The 15480-nt window shown below is 41.8% G+C and overlaps 1 protein-coding gene across 4 annotated transcripts in view; it reads right to left on the reverse strand.

Annotated features, from left to right (window-relative positions):
* Positions 1-5074: 5074 nt before the first annotated feature.
* The window catches only part of ENOPH1 (enolase-phosphatase 1), a 38863-nt gene continuing 28457 nt past the window's right edge, over positions 5075-15480 (reverse strand). For all 4 annotated transcript variants that reach the window (XM_045473590.1, XM_045473588.1, XM_045473586.1 and 1 more), the window contains 3 exons: positions 14414-14546; positions 12162-12285; positions 5075-6200 (listed from right to left, as the gene is read on the reverse strand). In XM_045473590.1, coding sequence (XP_045329546.1) covers positions 6061-6200; positions 12162-12285; positions 14414-14546 — 397 coding nt within the window. In that variant the 3' untranslated portion in view covers positions 5075-6060. The remainder of the gene's footprint in view (positions 6201-12161; positions 12286-14413; positions 14547-15480) is intronic.

The raw sequence follows: 15480 nt of genomic DNA on the forward strand, positions 1-15480 counted from the left end.
AACTCCTTTTTTTCTTCAGATTTAAGACACTACCCAGACCAGTAATTATAAATCTGGCGATGGGCACACAATGTACAAAGATGTCGCGAGGCACCCGGGTGGCTCAGTCGGATAAGCGTCCACCTCTTGATTTTGGTTCAGGTCATGATCTCACGGTTCGTGAGTTCGAGCCCTGTGTCACTGGCAGCATGGAGCCTGCGAGGGATTCTCTCTCTTCCTCTAACCCCTCCCCTGCTCATGTTCTCTCTCTCTCTCTCTCAAAATAAATAAAGCTTAAAAAATTTCAAAGATGTCACCTGGAACACCACATAAGCAGTGGGTGAGTAAAGTTGGATGGGAGCAAACTTCTGTATCTTATTACCAGACAATATTGAAGGGAGAAATATGTCAACAATAAGAGATGGAGAATCCAGTATTCCACACTCAATGCTGGACCAAAAAACTCCATAGAAGATCAGTAAGGAAACAGAAGACTGAAACTCCACTATAAACCAACCAGTTCTGACAAACACCAGAGAACACTGCCCAACAGCGGCACAACACACGTTTTTCTTCAGTGAAAAGAACATTCTCCAGTACAGACCATATGTTAGGCCACAAAACAAATCTCAATACATTTTAAACGATCAAAATCACACAAAGTATGTTCACTAAGTAAGTGGCATGAAATGAGAAATCAATAACAGAAGGAAATTGAGAAAATTCAGAAATACGTGGAACTTAGACAACACACTCTTCAATAACTAATGGGTCAAAGATGAAATCACAAGGGAAATTAGAAAACACTTTGAGGGGGGCACCTGGGTGGCTCAGTCAGTTGAGCATCTGACTTGGGCTCAGGTGATGATCTCACAGTTGGTGAGTTCGAGCCCCGGCTTGGGCTCTGTGCTGACAGCTTGGAGCCTGGAGCCTGCGTCGGATTCTGTGTCTCCCTCTCTCTCTGCCCCTCCCTCTCTCTCTCTAACTTTAAATATATATATTCATTTTTTAAAAAAGAAAGAAAACACTTTTGAGGGGTGCCTGGGTGGCTCAGTTGGGTATGTGTCCAACTTTTGATCTCGACTCAGGTCACGATCTCACGGTTTGTGAGACAGAGCCCCACGTCTGGCTCTGCACTGACAGAGAGGAGCCTGCCTGGGATTCTCTCCCTCTCTGCCCCTCCCTTATACACACTGTGTATGCACGCACTCTCTTGCTCTCTCTCTCTCTCAAAATAAATAAATAAACCTAAAGAAAAAAACTAGAAAACACTTTGAGACAATGAAAACCAAAACACAACATACCAAACCTATGGGAGGCAGGTGAAAGCAGTGCTGGGAGACAAATATAAAGCTAGGACTACCTTGAAAAAGAAGAAAGATCTCAAAGCAATAACCTAATCTCCCACCTGAAGGAAACGGCCAAGAGCAAACTAAATGCTAAACAAGCAGAAGGAAACAAAGATTAGAGTGGAGATAAATAGAGACTCAATAAAACCGAAAGTTGGTTCTTTGAAAACAGAACTGATACAAACAAAATGGATAAACCTTTGGCCTCACATTCCCTTCTCAACTTAATTTTTGTTCCCACCACTCGAGACTGCACCTGTCTCATCCAAGGACCACTGCTGTTCACAACTTACTTGAACTCTTACCAGCATTTGAGCACCTGAGCACTGCCTTCTTCGTTGGACTGTCCTGCCACTCTCTTGGTTTCCGTTCCTTGATGCCCAATCCTTTCGTATCTCCTTTGCTGGCTTCTCTCCTTAGCCTGTTCCCTAATACTGGAAACCAAGAGCTCTGCCTAGGCTCTCTATCAACAGACTCTTCTTATGTGGCCACATTTCATGGCTTTGTTTTTGTTCACTGTTTATAGACTGCCTCCCCCAAGGACGGATGTACCTGTAGAGTAGGACAGGACTTTGACCCCTGACAGCAGATCCAGGGCACAATATAGATGTCCTTAAATCGAACAAATGTTAACAGTTCATGCATTTCTCCCCCAGGATTTCTTTTATGCATGCATTCACCAACCCCCCAACACACACATATATATATATATTTTTAACACATACCTATCAATATCTGAATGAATAACTTGGCCTAAATCTAAGTAACTTGGGCAAGGAAGGTGAATTCTACTTCTCTTGGTTACTCTGATGTGTTAGCAAAAACTGCAAATTATTCTTCCCCATCTGGGGCTCAAGTGGTGGGATAATAAATTGGGCACATATTATATTCAACTTGGTACTCTGATAGGAATTTTAAAAACCTGAAAACAAGTTCTTTTTAACACTACCACTGGAAAAACTAGCTATCCAAAAATGACCATTTTGGGCTTTTGTTTTTTTATGTGACTTGCGGAATAAAAGGAGAAGAGGAATGTTAGTGGGTGGATTTCATTCAGGATTATTGCCATTTTTTCCAAACTATTCTGACTCTTGCAACATCATGCTACAGGCTTTTAAAGATAATGAACTATACTCGTTATTCTAAATGCCACCTCTTAGCTCCATCTGCTGTATCTATCTGGTGGCCTCACACTTGACAGGGTCTCTGGGTCAACAGCACCATCTGCTGGGCAAAGGCTGCTGTGCATTTTTCTCTGCAATATGCCAGTGGCTCTCAATCTTTGTGCAATTCTAAACTGGACATCAGTTAGAGTTAGCAACTAAGGCTAGTCTTCCAGGAAGCCAAGCAAGAAGCCCTGATACTCCACAAATGCTGATAAGATTAGAGAAGCCCCTTTGTCTGAGGATTCCCTTCTAAGAAATCAATTTAGGTTTTTGGGATGCCTGGTTGGCTTAGTCAGTAGAGCTTGCAACTCCATCTCCGGGTTGAGTTCAAGCCCTACGCTGGCTGCAAAGTACTTTAAAATCTTTAGGGGCACCTGGGAAGCTCAGTCAGTTAAGCGTCAGACTCTTGATTTCGGTTTAGGTCATATCTCATAGTTGGAGCCCCATCAGGCTCTGCAATGGCAGTGCAGAGCCTGCTTGGGATTCTCTCTCTCTCTCTCTCTCTCTCTCTCTCTGCCCCTCCCCGACTTGCACTCTCTCGCTCTCTCACTCTCTCTCAAAATAAACTTTGAAAAGAAAATCTTAAAAAAAAAAAAAAAAAAAAAAACCTTTAGGAAATCAACGAGTTTGGATCATGGACTGAAAATCAGTGCCATTGTGAGAAAGAGCACGACTGAGGTAGATGTGGATTAACAGGAATAAAAAGGGCCACAGTTTTAAGAGGTCTTTGTTCCCTACATTCTCCGCAAACAAAATGTTGACAAAATTTAGTGCATTTGTTCTCTTCTTGGATATTCCAGAGGTGATATTTTTCCTCCTTCCCTTCCTAAGGACCATGAATTTTTACGGATGCACCATCTACTTCACTATCTTCTTCCTAGGCAGTTTCCTCCCTCACGACCTATCTACTTTATACCTCAAGTTCTTCCTAAGATCTTTTTTCCATCACATTTAACTGTGAATGAGTTTCTTAGGGTCTAAGAAATATTCCACTCATCTTTTTCCCTTCCTTTCACTTGCCCTTTTGACAAACTCAATCTAATATTGGAACTTTCTCTTTATTCCTGAATCTATTTCCACCCTCAATTACTCAAAATGAATTATAGTTTTTCTGGTACCCTTTTCATCATGGACAAGAAATGCTTCTTGCTGTAGACTGAATATCTGTGTCCCCCTCAAAATCTGTATGTTGAAATCTAACCCCCAAATTGATGGTATTTGGAGGTGGGGCCTTTGGTGGAGCCCAAGGATAGAATTTGCACACCCTTATGTATGTATATATCTTAAAGCAATCTCTATGCCCAACGTGGGACTCCCACACACCACCCTGAGATCGAGTCTCATGCTCTACCAACTGAGCCAGCGTGGCAGCCCAGATTAGTGCCCTTTTAAAAGTACCCCAAGGTACCTGGGTGGCTCAGTCGGTTAAGCGTCCAAGTCTTGATTCCAGTTCAAGTCATGATCTCACGGTTTGTGGGAACGAGCCCCACGTCGGGCTCTGTGCTGACAGCTTGAAGCCTATTAGGGATTCTCTCTCTCCCTCTCTCTCTCTGCCCCTTCTCTGCTCACACTCTCTCTCTCAAAATAAGTAAACAGTTAAAAAAAAAAAAAAGTAGCCCAAGAATGCCCCTTTGCCCTTCCACCACATGAGGTTACAGGAAAACGACCTTGGTCTGTGAGGAAATGGGCTCTCACCAGACAAGGAATTTGCCAGCACTGGGATCTTAGACTTCACAGCCTCCAGAATTGTGAGAAATAAAATTTTGTTTATAAGCCACCCAAGTCCTGGGATTTTGTTAGAGCAGTCCAAACAGACTAACCTCTCCACCCCAACTTTCTGTCAGCTACATAGTGAACACCCTTTTCCTTTAATTCCTTTGTCATCTAGACTCTGGTGCATAATTTTCTCTCATTTCTTCCTTACTTTTCCAATTATTCCTTTACTGGCATTAAGAGACATCTTACCTGTCATCTTCTCATGAGCTTTTTCAAAAACTGTAGGAAGTTCATCCTTTTATTGTCATTTGTAGCTTTATCATTTACAAATTACTACCATTTCTAAAATTTACTTAAACTCATTTCCCTTTTATTACCCTTCTATATTTTCATAGTCCTTAGACTTCTTTAGTTAGTTACTGGAAGATAAAAATTATCAACATAAAATCTTTTATATTCCCTGTCCTCTCATATTTGTAATCTTTTTCTTATTCAAAGCATTTCCCAAATTATTCCTCCAGGATTCATTACAGCTTTTCTTAATTAAGAGAATACTTGCCTCCTTCTAACATTATTTTATATACCTCAAACGTAAGAGTCTCAAAAATCTAAGAAAACCCACTCATAACATGAATGCTTACTATCCAAATGGAATAATAACCAGTGAGGTCATGTATGTGTATATAACTCAAATAGTAGTCAATGACTTTTCACGGGCAATGCATTAAAATACACACAAACACACACACACCTCCCATCCACAAGATTCAGGCAAAAACCAGAAGTTCTTATTTTTTCAATCTCTCTTCAGTTTCTCTTTTGCTTACGGCAATAGGTGGCATGATTCAGGAACTTACACAAAACTGAGTGAAGAAGAAAATGTTTTTATTAATCACAACATGAAATTGACATGACATCCCATTAGGATTGAACCAGGATAAATAATGCTGTTATAAAATGTACACTCTTCATATCCATTTCAGAGGAAAATATTACATTATTAGGGCTCTTCTAGAAGGGTCTTACAGAATGATTTCAGTAAACCTTTTGCTTTTCAATAGTAAGTAGCAACATATATTCTCAAACTGCTAAAAAGTAGTTAGAAAGGCAACCAGAAAACGTATGAGGATAACAACCGGCAGGATTAGTGCTATTCTGTTAAACATTAAGAACCACATTCCTATTTTAGCTGTTACATCAATGCACCTTTATCATTGGTAAGGCAACCGTTTGCTGGGGCCGCCACAATGATGAGCAAGTTTCCTTGGTAATGGATGCTTGCGTCATCAAGACTCAAATGAGTTTCCTTTCCCAGGTTTGCTGTCTTTTGGAGCAGAAACAAATGGCTTTGACTTCTGTAGAGAAGGAGGCTAATACTTTGAAATTTAGCTGTCGCAATCTTCTAACTTATAATTCGAAAGGGGAATGAATTATTATTAGGAGTAAGTCTGTGAAACACTTCCAGTTTTTAAAATAACAAGGCTTCTGAATAACTTCTCAACCCTACCTTTCCATGTTGGTACACGACTTGATAAACCTAACACGTGTGATCTATACTGCAGTAATTCTTCTATCAGCTATAGTTTGCTTTCAGCTGGGGTTAGGGTTGTGGTTTCAAACAATTTCTACATAGAAAGCATCTTTAAATAAGTTTCCTTTTCACTGAACTGAGACTTTTTTTTCACTTATGTGCCCGTGGAAGGCAATTTAAACATACACATATATACACGCGCGTACCTGTGTGTGTGTATATATGTCTTTTTTAAGTAAGTTACTTTTACCATTGGAATACAACTAGACTGCAGGGACGACTCTGTGAAGACAGGCTGGTCTTCCCTATGAGTCGTCCTCTAGGTTGAGGAAGGCAGGTATAGTTCGCTGAAGGATGTGATGAGGCTGTAGTAAGTCTTTTCATCATCCGTCAGTCCCGCATTGCCGGGTCTCACCACCACAGCGACATGAACATCTGCTTCCTCAGCAGCACTGGCCTCTGTGAAAATCAAAGTATGTGTCAGAGACATCACAATATGATGTCTGAGATTTGCTTCAAAGTAATTAGGGGGATGTGGAAAACTAGGAAACAGGTTTGGCCCTGATTTGATCATTGTTGAAGCTAGAAGTTGGCAACATGGGGGTCTGGCCACATTATTCTCTTTTATGTAACTTTTAATGTTTCCATAATAGAGTTGCTTTTTTTTTTATTCTTACTATAAAACTATACCTGACAGACTAGAAGGGTTTAGACTTCCCTGTCCCAGTGTATAGTGTATAGCGTACCCTAGACTTCCGAGCTTTTATTAAGTACTTATGAATGCAGAAGGTAAAGGCCATGTTCTGTCCACAACTCTCCTCCATTCCCTCTCATCAGTCCCACATAAAACTGAGGGTTTCCCAAAAGGCAGGCTGTCCGTAATAATACCAGTTAGGCAGAGATGGGACAAATGGAAGCCCATGATTCAATCAGGCCAAAATTCCTGCTGTCACTTGCCTGGAAAATTCCTACTCTTCAAAATTCAGCTCAAATATCTTATCTTCCAGATAAGATATCTTCCAGATAAGATATCTTATCTTCCAGATAAGATTCCTACCATGTGTATTAGAGCATCCCATGTGCTCCTTTAACACCTTGTATTTTGCTCTCTAATGACTATATGAATTGACATGTTATTATCTGTTGTCTCTCTTCTCATTAGACTTAGTGACTACCTTAAGATCAGTGACTGCATGTGGACAGAAGTGAAAATAGGACTAGTAAAATGAAACTAGGTAAGCTAGGTATAGCTCTAATATGCCTTGGGTTACAGTCCTCTCTCCATTGTTTCCATGTGAAAGATAACAGCTAATACCTTATATTAGTTTAGCACCTACTATGTGCCAAGTACTATTCTAGGAACAGACATATGAACAAAACAAAGCTCCTGTCTTCATGGAGCTCCCATTCTCATTTAAATCTTCACAACAACCCTGAGGTAGTTAGTATTACTATCCCTATTCTACAGACACAGAAAGTGAGAGCTAGCAAGTGGCAGAGCTAACGTTTCAAAGTGTCAACCTGACTCTATGGTCTCTGCTCTAGAACAAGGGCGAAAAAATTATGACCTACCACCTTCTTCTGTAAATAAAGTTTTATTAGAACACAGCCATGGCCATTCATTCGTGCATTGTCTATGGCTGCTTTTCCACTCCCAGGACAGAGTTTTAAGAGTAGAAACAAAGGCTGTAGGGCCTGCAAAGCCTAAAATACACTACTGGCCCTTTACGGAGCAAGCTTGCCAACTTCTGCTCTAGAGCAATACTACTCCAAGTGTGGTCTATGTACTTATAGTGGGGCAACCACCTGGAAGCTTGTTAGAAATGCAGAATCTCGGGGCGCCTGGGTGGCGCAGTCGGTTAAGCGTCCGACTTCAGCCAGGTCACGATCTCGCGGTCCGGGAGTTCAAGCCCCGCGTCAGGCTCTGGGCTGATGGCTCAGAGCCTGGAGCCTGTTTCCGATTCTGTGTCTCCCTCTCTCTCTGCCCCTCCCCCGTTCATGCTCTGTCTCTGTCCCAAAAATAAATAAACGTTAAAAAAGTTTAAAAAAAAAAAGAAATGCAGAATCTCAAGTCCCCAACATGGAACTACTGAATTAGGATCTGCAATTTAACAAATGACTGACTTCTGAGCACACAGGGTAAGTTTTGATCAGAAGTCTCAAGGAAAGAAAACTGGCAAGAGAGGAGGCATTCTGGTCAGACATAAAGCCATGTATAAACATTGGAAGAATAGAGCGAGTGAGCGAGGGAGACAGCACACAGGTCAGACAGAGCAAAACTGGTGAAGAATCTGAAACACATTCTCTGGAGTTTAGATTTGATGTAATACGAAACCACAGTCATTTCCTATCATTTGGAAAACAGTTGCACCATCAAAATGGGTTACAGGGCAACAGTGCAGAGAGAGTAAGAAGCTCCCAGAGGGAGTGAATGGGGCAGAGCCATCTCTTCCATGTCCAGCTTCTGCTCTTCCTGTGAAAGGGCTGTCACTTCCCAGAGCAAACAAAGTGCTCAACAATCCCCTCTTCGTGTGGAAATCCCATCCTCAGGCAAACTCTGCAGACCCCTTCACCCCCAGTTCCCAGCCTGACTGCTTCAAGCAAAGCTTTCCTCTTGACTAGCAACCCAGGATCTCAACTGAGTTGAGCCATCACAATCCACGATCCACGTGGGACCTGACACTAGCCAATGACTTTTGCACATTCAGCCTCTTACCGGCATCACCACGGGGCAAGTGTTGTCCTTGTGCATCTGTTGGCCCTGCTGGCACAATACTGACTTGAAACCCTGGGCCTCCTTCCTTTCCTCCAAGAGGAAAAAGCCTTTCAGGGTCTCTTTTTCATACTTGGATGTTATTTGGGATACCAAATAGTTAGTCTTCCATTCTGTCTTGGCAGTGGAGTCTGGGCATGTGGTACCAAAAACACAGGATCAGAAATAACAGAAAAGAACAAGGCAAGCAGCCAGCTGCCTGGCCGCATCCCAGCTACACATGAGCCCAGTTCTGGCCCTACTGCTTCACTGGGTGTGGAGCTGGCAGAAGATGAGGGACAAGAACAAAACCTCCGTGCGGAGGCCTTGGAGAAAGTCAATTTTGTTTTGAGGCCAACTTGGGGATTATCTCTATTCGCTAAAGTTAAGAATAGTTTCTGGGACTGCAGCCTAAGGAAATCGCTTCAGTGAAAAGAGAAAAGACATAAAATTATAGATGTACTATGATAACAACTAGAAAAAAAATGTGGCTACAGACAAGACTATGAAGAACCTGTATGCAATCTTACTAGGGCAGGGATTATAATTATTAATAGTAACCATAAAGTGAGGGAGGGGGCAAAGTCTGGAGATCATAACACATTCAATCCCAGAATGCTCGAGACAGACTCCATGCGGAGCTCCAGCCACAAAGCAGATCTCTGATGCGAAGCCGGCAGAAACTTATCATCCAAACTGCTAGGAAATTAAATAGAAGGCAAACCATTCATTTATATGAATGACAGAAAAGCAATTCACAAATTAAACCAGCTAACCTCAGCAGAGCAGGGCCTATCTCCTTTCCATAAGGAACAAAGCAAAATAAAAGGTATTCAAATTATCATTCCTCACAGAAACTGCTGGCTTTCATACCCTTAACCTGTGTAGACCGTAGAGCAACCTCCCCACCCCACCACTCTAAGTCCCCAAAAGCCATTCTTAAAAGAAGGTAAATCATAACTTTAAATCGGAAGAAGTTTCTGTACAGAAATAAGATAGGCGAATATTTATAGTACATTTATAGTCCGGGGGGAGAAACCGGGTAAAATGGCTGTTATCAAGGTTGATACTTGTCGATGGTACATTTATGTGGCCTGGCTACCTAGTTACACAGCAAACGTTGAAACATCTGTCTCTCTTCTCCTCGGTGCAGTCAAGCAGTAAATGTAAAGTTTTCCAGGACAGGGAAAAACAAGACAACAGTTTGTAGGAACCCTTGGACTTTGAACTGACCCAAGCCAGGATATGCAAGACAGGGGCTGATCCCCACAACATCTGCTGAGTTTTCAAACTCGAGATAACAAATGGCTGTGATCTGGTACCATCCACCTGGATCAAAATTTCAGTCTACATTCACCAAGGCTTAAAATTTAACAGAAATATTAACAATTACTATATGTCTACCGCATGCTAGGTAAAATTAAGTTCCTCTCTCTCTAGAAAGCATTATTATAACTTTTGGAAGGCATTATATGTGATCTACGCTGGTTAGGATTTTTTTTTAACCGCTTAGCAAATTAGTACTTGCTTAGATACCTGTAACTCTTGCCTAACAGAACAGACCAAAAGCTGGAGGGTCGGCAGCAGAGAGAGAATATAGTTCATACACACTTCTTCTGCTAAGATACCTCTGTCAGCAGCTTGGGTTTGCCTTTGGGCCCTATCTCTGAAAGTCCTAGTGGGTGGGGGTTTCTCGAAGGACTAGAGAGAGGGATTTGGCCTGCAGACTATTGTAGCTGCCGCCGAGGGGCTCTGGAGTCACACGGAGCCAACTAGGCAAGAGAGCACCCAGCCCTGCACCTCTTCTCCCTGACGCCCTTCCCAGCCCGCTGGGGAACAGTGTGTCAGGGCAGCCACACAATACACAAAGTCTTGTTCTGGGGATAAACGGAAGATGAAACTTCCAATCCAAGGTAAACAGAAGAAACAAATATAAAGAACTGCCCTTGGGGCACCTGGGTGTCTCAGTCGGTTGAGCATCTGACTTCAGCTCAGATCATCTCAAGGCTCATGAGTTTCAAGTTCTGCATCAGACTCACAGCTATCAGCGAGGGAGCCTGTTTCAGATCTTCTGTCCCCCCTTCCCCCCACCCCCCGACTCAGGCTCTCTCTCTCTCTCAAAGATAAAAAGACATTAAAAAAAAAAAAAGATGGGGCACCTGGGTGGCTCAGTCAGTTGAGCATCCAACTTCACCTCAGGTCACGATCTTGCGGCTCATGAGTTCGAGCCCCGCATCTGGCTCACTGCTGTCAGTGCGGAGCCCGCTTCGGATCCTGTCCTCCCTCTCTCTTTGCCCTTCCCCACTTGTACTCTCTCTCTCAAAAATAAATAAATCTTAAAAAAAAAAAAAAAAAAACTGCCCTCAAATACAGGTGCAATTATAAACACACCAAAATTAGGTCCCCTGGAAGACGCACAAACTCTAAGGACAATGAGCATGCAATCAACAGCTGGCACCAGCTGAAGGCGTCCGGGCAAGTCTTACCAAGCAGAGGCTTTCACAGAACAACCAGAGACCAACCTTCCCCCAGCACCCACTATCTCTTCACCTGCCACTGCTGGTTTCCTCATTCACTACCGTTTCCTTCTGTAAATCTCTAGAGGATCTACATTCGTACACAGAAACTGGAGTGTGAGCTTTCTATTCTGACCCAAAGTACTCTTGAAGTCACTTATACTACCAGTACGGTACAGTATATACTGTTACGTGGATTCAATCCTTAAAATAATAATGCATCTGGCTAACGTACCCCATATAATAAAGTACTATTATAATGGGTAAAAAAGATGTGTATCTTTAAACAGGTGGATCATGCCAAGAAAGTCATGAGGTTCAGAGCATGACGGGTGCCTGGGGACTGGGGTCACCTGAGGGAAGGTGGAGAGGAGGCTCCTAGTCACCAGGGGGGAGTGCTTATCAACTGGAACAAGAATGACACAAAAGCTCTCCAACCATTCAGAGTTCTCCTCCCCTCTAGCTTTTTGTTTCTTTTTTTGGTATTTTTCTGAGTGTGCATAGCTCATCTCAGTGCTGTTAAATACATATGATCATGTCTACTATAAGCTGATATCCCTCACCACGCACCTACCCTCATACTCGTGGGCATGTTCCATCACCCAGTGACACCCCTTAAGTTGTCCTTTGTTATTTTGCCATTTCATCCATGTGTGTATATACAGAAGGATGGGTGGGAGACCATGGATAAGAGTTACAGTGAGAAGATCTAGTCCTTCCAGTACCACTTGCCCATGCATAACCCCCAAGGAAGGGTAAATGGAGAGAAACATGGGTCATTTGATTCACTGCTCCCTTTTATAAACCTGTTTCATTTTTTGAGGATCCACACAAACTTTCTTTACAGAGGCCACGTGTTTGCAGTGCCAGGCCCAGCTCTTACCCTGGAGTATACAACAGAAGAAGTCAGATTACTCGGGGCACCTGGGGAGTTCAGCCGGTTAAGTGTCTTAACTCTTGATTTTGGCTCAGGTCATGATCTCTCACGGTTTGACAGTTCGAGCCCCACATCAGGCTCTGAGCTGACAGTGAGAAGCCTGCTTGGGATTCTCTTTCTCCCCCTCTCCTAACCACAGCCCTACCCCCCGTCTCATACATGCATGTGCTTTCTCTCTGTCAAAAAAAAAAAAAAAAAGGAGTCCAATTACTCACCTAGAGTAACATCTGTCAAAAACAAGATGTTGTTGGTTGAGCACCCAATGCTGTTTGCAATCTTTCGGTAACTCTCACTCTCCACTTTGTGTCCAATCTTGGTATCAAAGTGACCATCAACAAGCTGCACAAAGGGAAAGAAAAGACTGACGTCATAAATACACTTGCAACCCAACTCCTTTGTCTTTCCATTTTCTACTTGCAACCCAACTCCTTTGTCTTTCCATTTTCTCGGAGATACGTAACAATCATAGCGATTTCGTCCCCTCAGTAAATAATCCCTGAAAGCCTTATGGAGGCTACAGAAATAAAACATAAGGTAAGATTTTATAGAAATAAACATTTGGAAGAAGTAAACAATTCAATGTATATAAGATCATGTTTTAATTTACTTAGTTTTCTTTGAGAAGCATTAATTTTATATCCAAAATCTTTTAAAACACACATGCCCTACTTTCTATCCTTAAAACCCCATTTATACTCAAAAACTACTTATTGGACTGGGTTTCACTCCTGATGACAGGTCCTGTACACTGTCCTCTGATCCCAGAATGAACAGATCTCTCTAACCTGTCTCACTAATAAGCTGTAACTTAACTTTCAAGAAACTTTCATTTTTTACATTTTGAAATTCTACCCAAGAGCTAGTATATATATCCTTCCTGTCTTAAAGATAACTGGGATCAAAATATGTAACTTGCTATTTAACTAACATGAACCAAAATAAGTCCACATTTAGGATCAGCTATTATGTGATACTTCGAATATTGTCAGAACTTTTCACAAACTAAAAACAAGCCTAACAACACTCAAAGACAAATTAAGGTAATATTAATACTATGATTTTTTAAAACTTTTAAAAAGTTAAGATCGGTTTTATAGATTTTCTTTCTTTCTCAAGTCTGCCTCACTTAGTGCTTTTTTATTATTGAATTCAGTAATTACTGTGTCTTATCTACTATCCCCTTAGTGTCTGTTCCACTAGAGAGAGCAAAACGGTAGTTTACATCTGTATTCAGAGATACAGATATCTGTACACCAATAATGCAAGGGTTTTATTCCTGACTTAATATTTGATTTAAACTAAAACACAGGGAAGTACTAAAATGAGAATATGACAACCTCCAAAGCCAAAGTATTCTCTGTGCACAGTAGAGACTCAATGAATACTTGTTTAAAAGATAGCTGGCTGGATGACCTACTATGTATCACTACATTCGGCCTGTATTTGGTTAGCTGGCATTTCTTTTTCAGGTCCTAGACGCCCTGCCTTCTTCCACTGACCACCGTATCCTCCAGAAGGTGTAGGGATGGTGGGACAGAGGAGCCAGCAGGAATTGTCTCATCTACAAGAAACGTAATAGGTGGCCTGCACGTATCACTCGTCAATAACATGCCCAGTTCTCTCTTACAGAGAATGAAATTTCTGAAATGTCTCTCCAAATCGCCAGAAACAAATGAACTCACACTGCACTCTGCTTCATGAAAGAAGTTTATGTGTGCATGTGTTTGGATGGGGTATGTGCCACTATGGACCACTTACCTGACTTTAAAATTTTTTTTTTTTTTTCAGCGTTTATTTATTTTTGGGACAGAGAGAGACAGAGCATGAACGGGGGAGGGGCAGAGAGAGAGGGAGACACAGAATCGGAAACAGGCTCCAGGCTCTGAGCCATCAGCCCAGAGCCTGACGCGGGGCTCGAACTCACGGACCGCGAGATCGTGACCTGGTTGAAGTCGGACGCTTAACCGACTGCGCCACCCAGGCGCCCCAACTTACCTGACTTTAAACAACCAAAAGAAGCGGGCCATTGGTGTCCTCTGAGTTGACAATTTTCTGATGTTGGCAAGGTAGCTGATTTATAAGCCAGCTCCTATTTTATTAGCTGTATTACATATACATCTATATATAATATACATTCATATATTCCTGACCCCATCCCAGACCTGCCAATTCAGATCTGCTAGGAAGCATGGCCCAGGGATCTACACTTTTAACAGACTCCCAGGCGATCGTTATTCACAATAGCTTAAGAACCTCCAATGCCAAGACTGGCTCCACAGAAACAGTTTATCCTTCCCTCGAATGTATTCTCCAGTTTATCCACGTCTCTTTACCACCTGCTTAGCATATATGCATGCAATGATCTGATTGTTGATTTAGCTTATAACTGTAGAATATTCCTTTAAGATTCTTTATTTCATGCTTTGATAGTGTCAAAAAACAAAGTAACCTACCTCAGTTAACCTACCTCAAGAATATCTCCCTCTGTAGAATGCCCAAATAATAGCTTCTGGGCCTCTACACTCCCTGAAGAATAGATATACACCTTCATTCCAGCCTCTCTCCATTTCCTGACTGCTGGAACTACATCTTCAAAGAACCTGGAGGGAAGACCACCAAGGTCAAGTGAGGGAACACATTATTCAACCAGATGAAAACCGGGCAAAATAGTTGGAACAAGTTTCTCTATTTGTGCCCATGAGAAGCACCTCCAAGAGACTTCGAGTCCGGTCTGATAAGCTTGTCACTAGAGATTCAGGATCACAGTGGATTAGAAGCAACAACTTAGGTGGAGAGGACAGTTTTGGGCAGAAAGCCACACTAATGACAGTAAAAAGTGATTACAAATAAGGGATGAAATAACAGTGTTTTTTAAAGTTCCCAAGGAACTCCAAAAAGCAAATAACAATCATGGAATCTTTGATGTAATCCATGACAAGAAAAGGTTAAATTATGTCCAGTGTGTCTTCACAAAGCATGGCAATGCCTTTAAAAAGATGTGCTTCCAAACAATTAAAAGAAAAACATTTGCGGGTTCAAAGCTATTAATATCTGATCAGCTAGAAAATGGAACTTCACTTCTTGAGAACTAAGAAAACCTAAAGTTTTACTCTATAGAAAAAAAATTACAAAATAAGCCAGTTAAGAGACTTGTACTATCTCACATTAGCAGGTCAGCAGAGTCTAGCTTTTGATTCCTGACACTAAGTCCTGCTTACCCGTTCCACAAGGTCTTCCCTATCCGGTGGTGGAAATAATATCGCAGGAAATAGGTGCAAAGAGAAGCCCAAGGAACTTGGAATGTGGAACCAATCATCTCTAAAAGATTAACTGGAAAATGTCAGAGAAGTCTCCTACTGGATAAAACAGCTTAATATGTAATACTAATTGAAGGAAAAAGATCAACTAGTTCAAAACCAGTATACATAATTATGGGTTACTTTGTGCATTACTTTATACTCCTAGAGACAGGATTTCTTCCACGTTGCCAATGCAGGGCTTAGAAGTCTAAGAGAACTTATTTCACGTCTCTGG

This window comes from Leopardus geoffroyi, chromosome B1, assembly GCF_018350155.1.
Source record: "Leopardus geoffroyi isolate Oge1 chromosome B1, O.geoffroyi_Oge1_pat1.0, whole genome shotgun sequence".
Lineage (NCBI taxonomy): Eukaryota > Metazoa > Chordata > Mammalia > Carnivora > Felidae > Leopardus > Leopardus geoffroyi.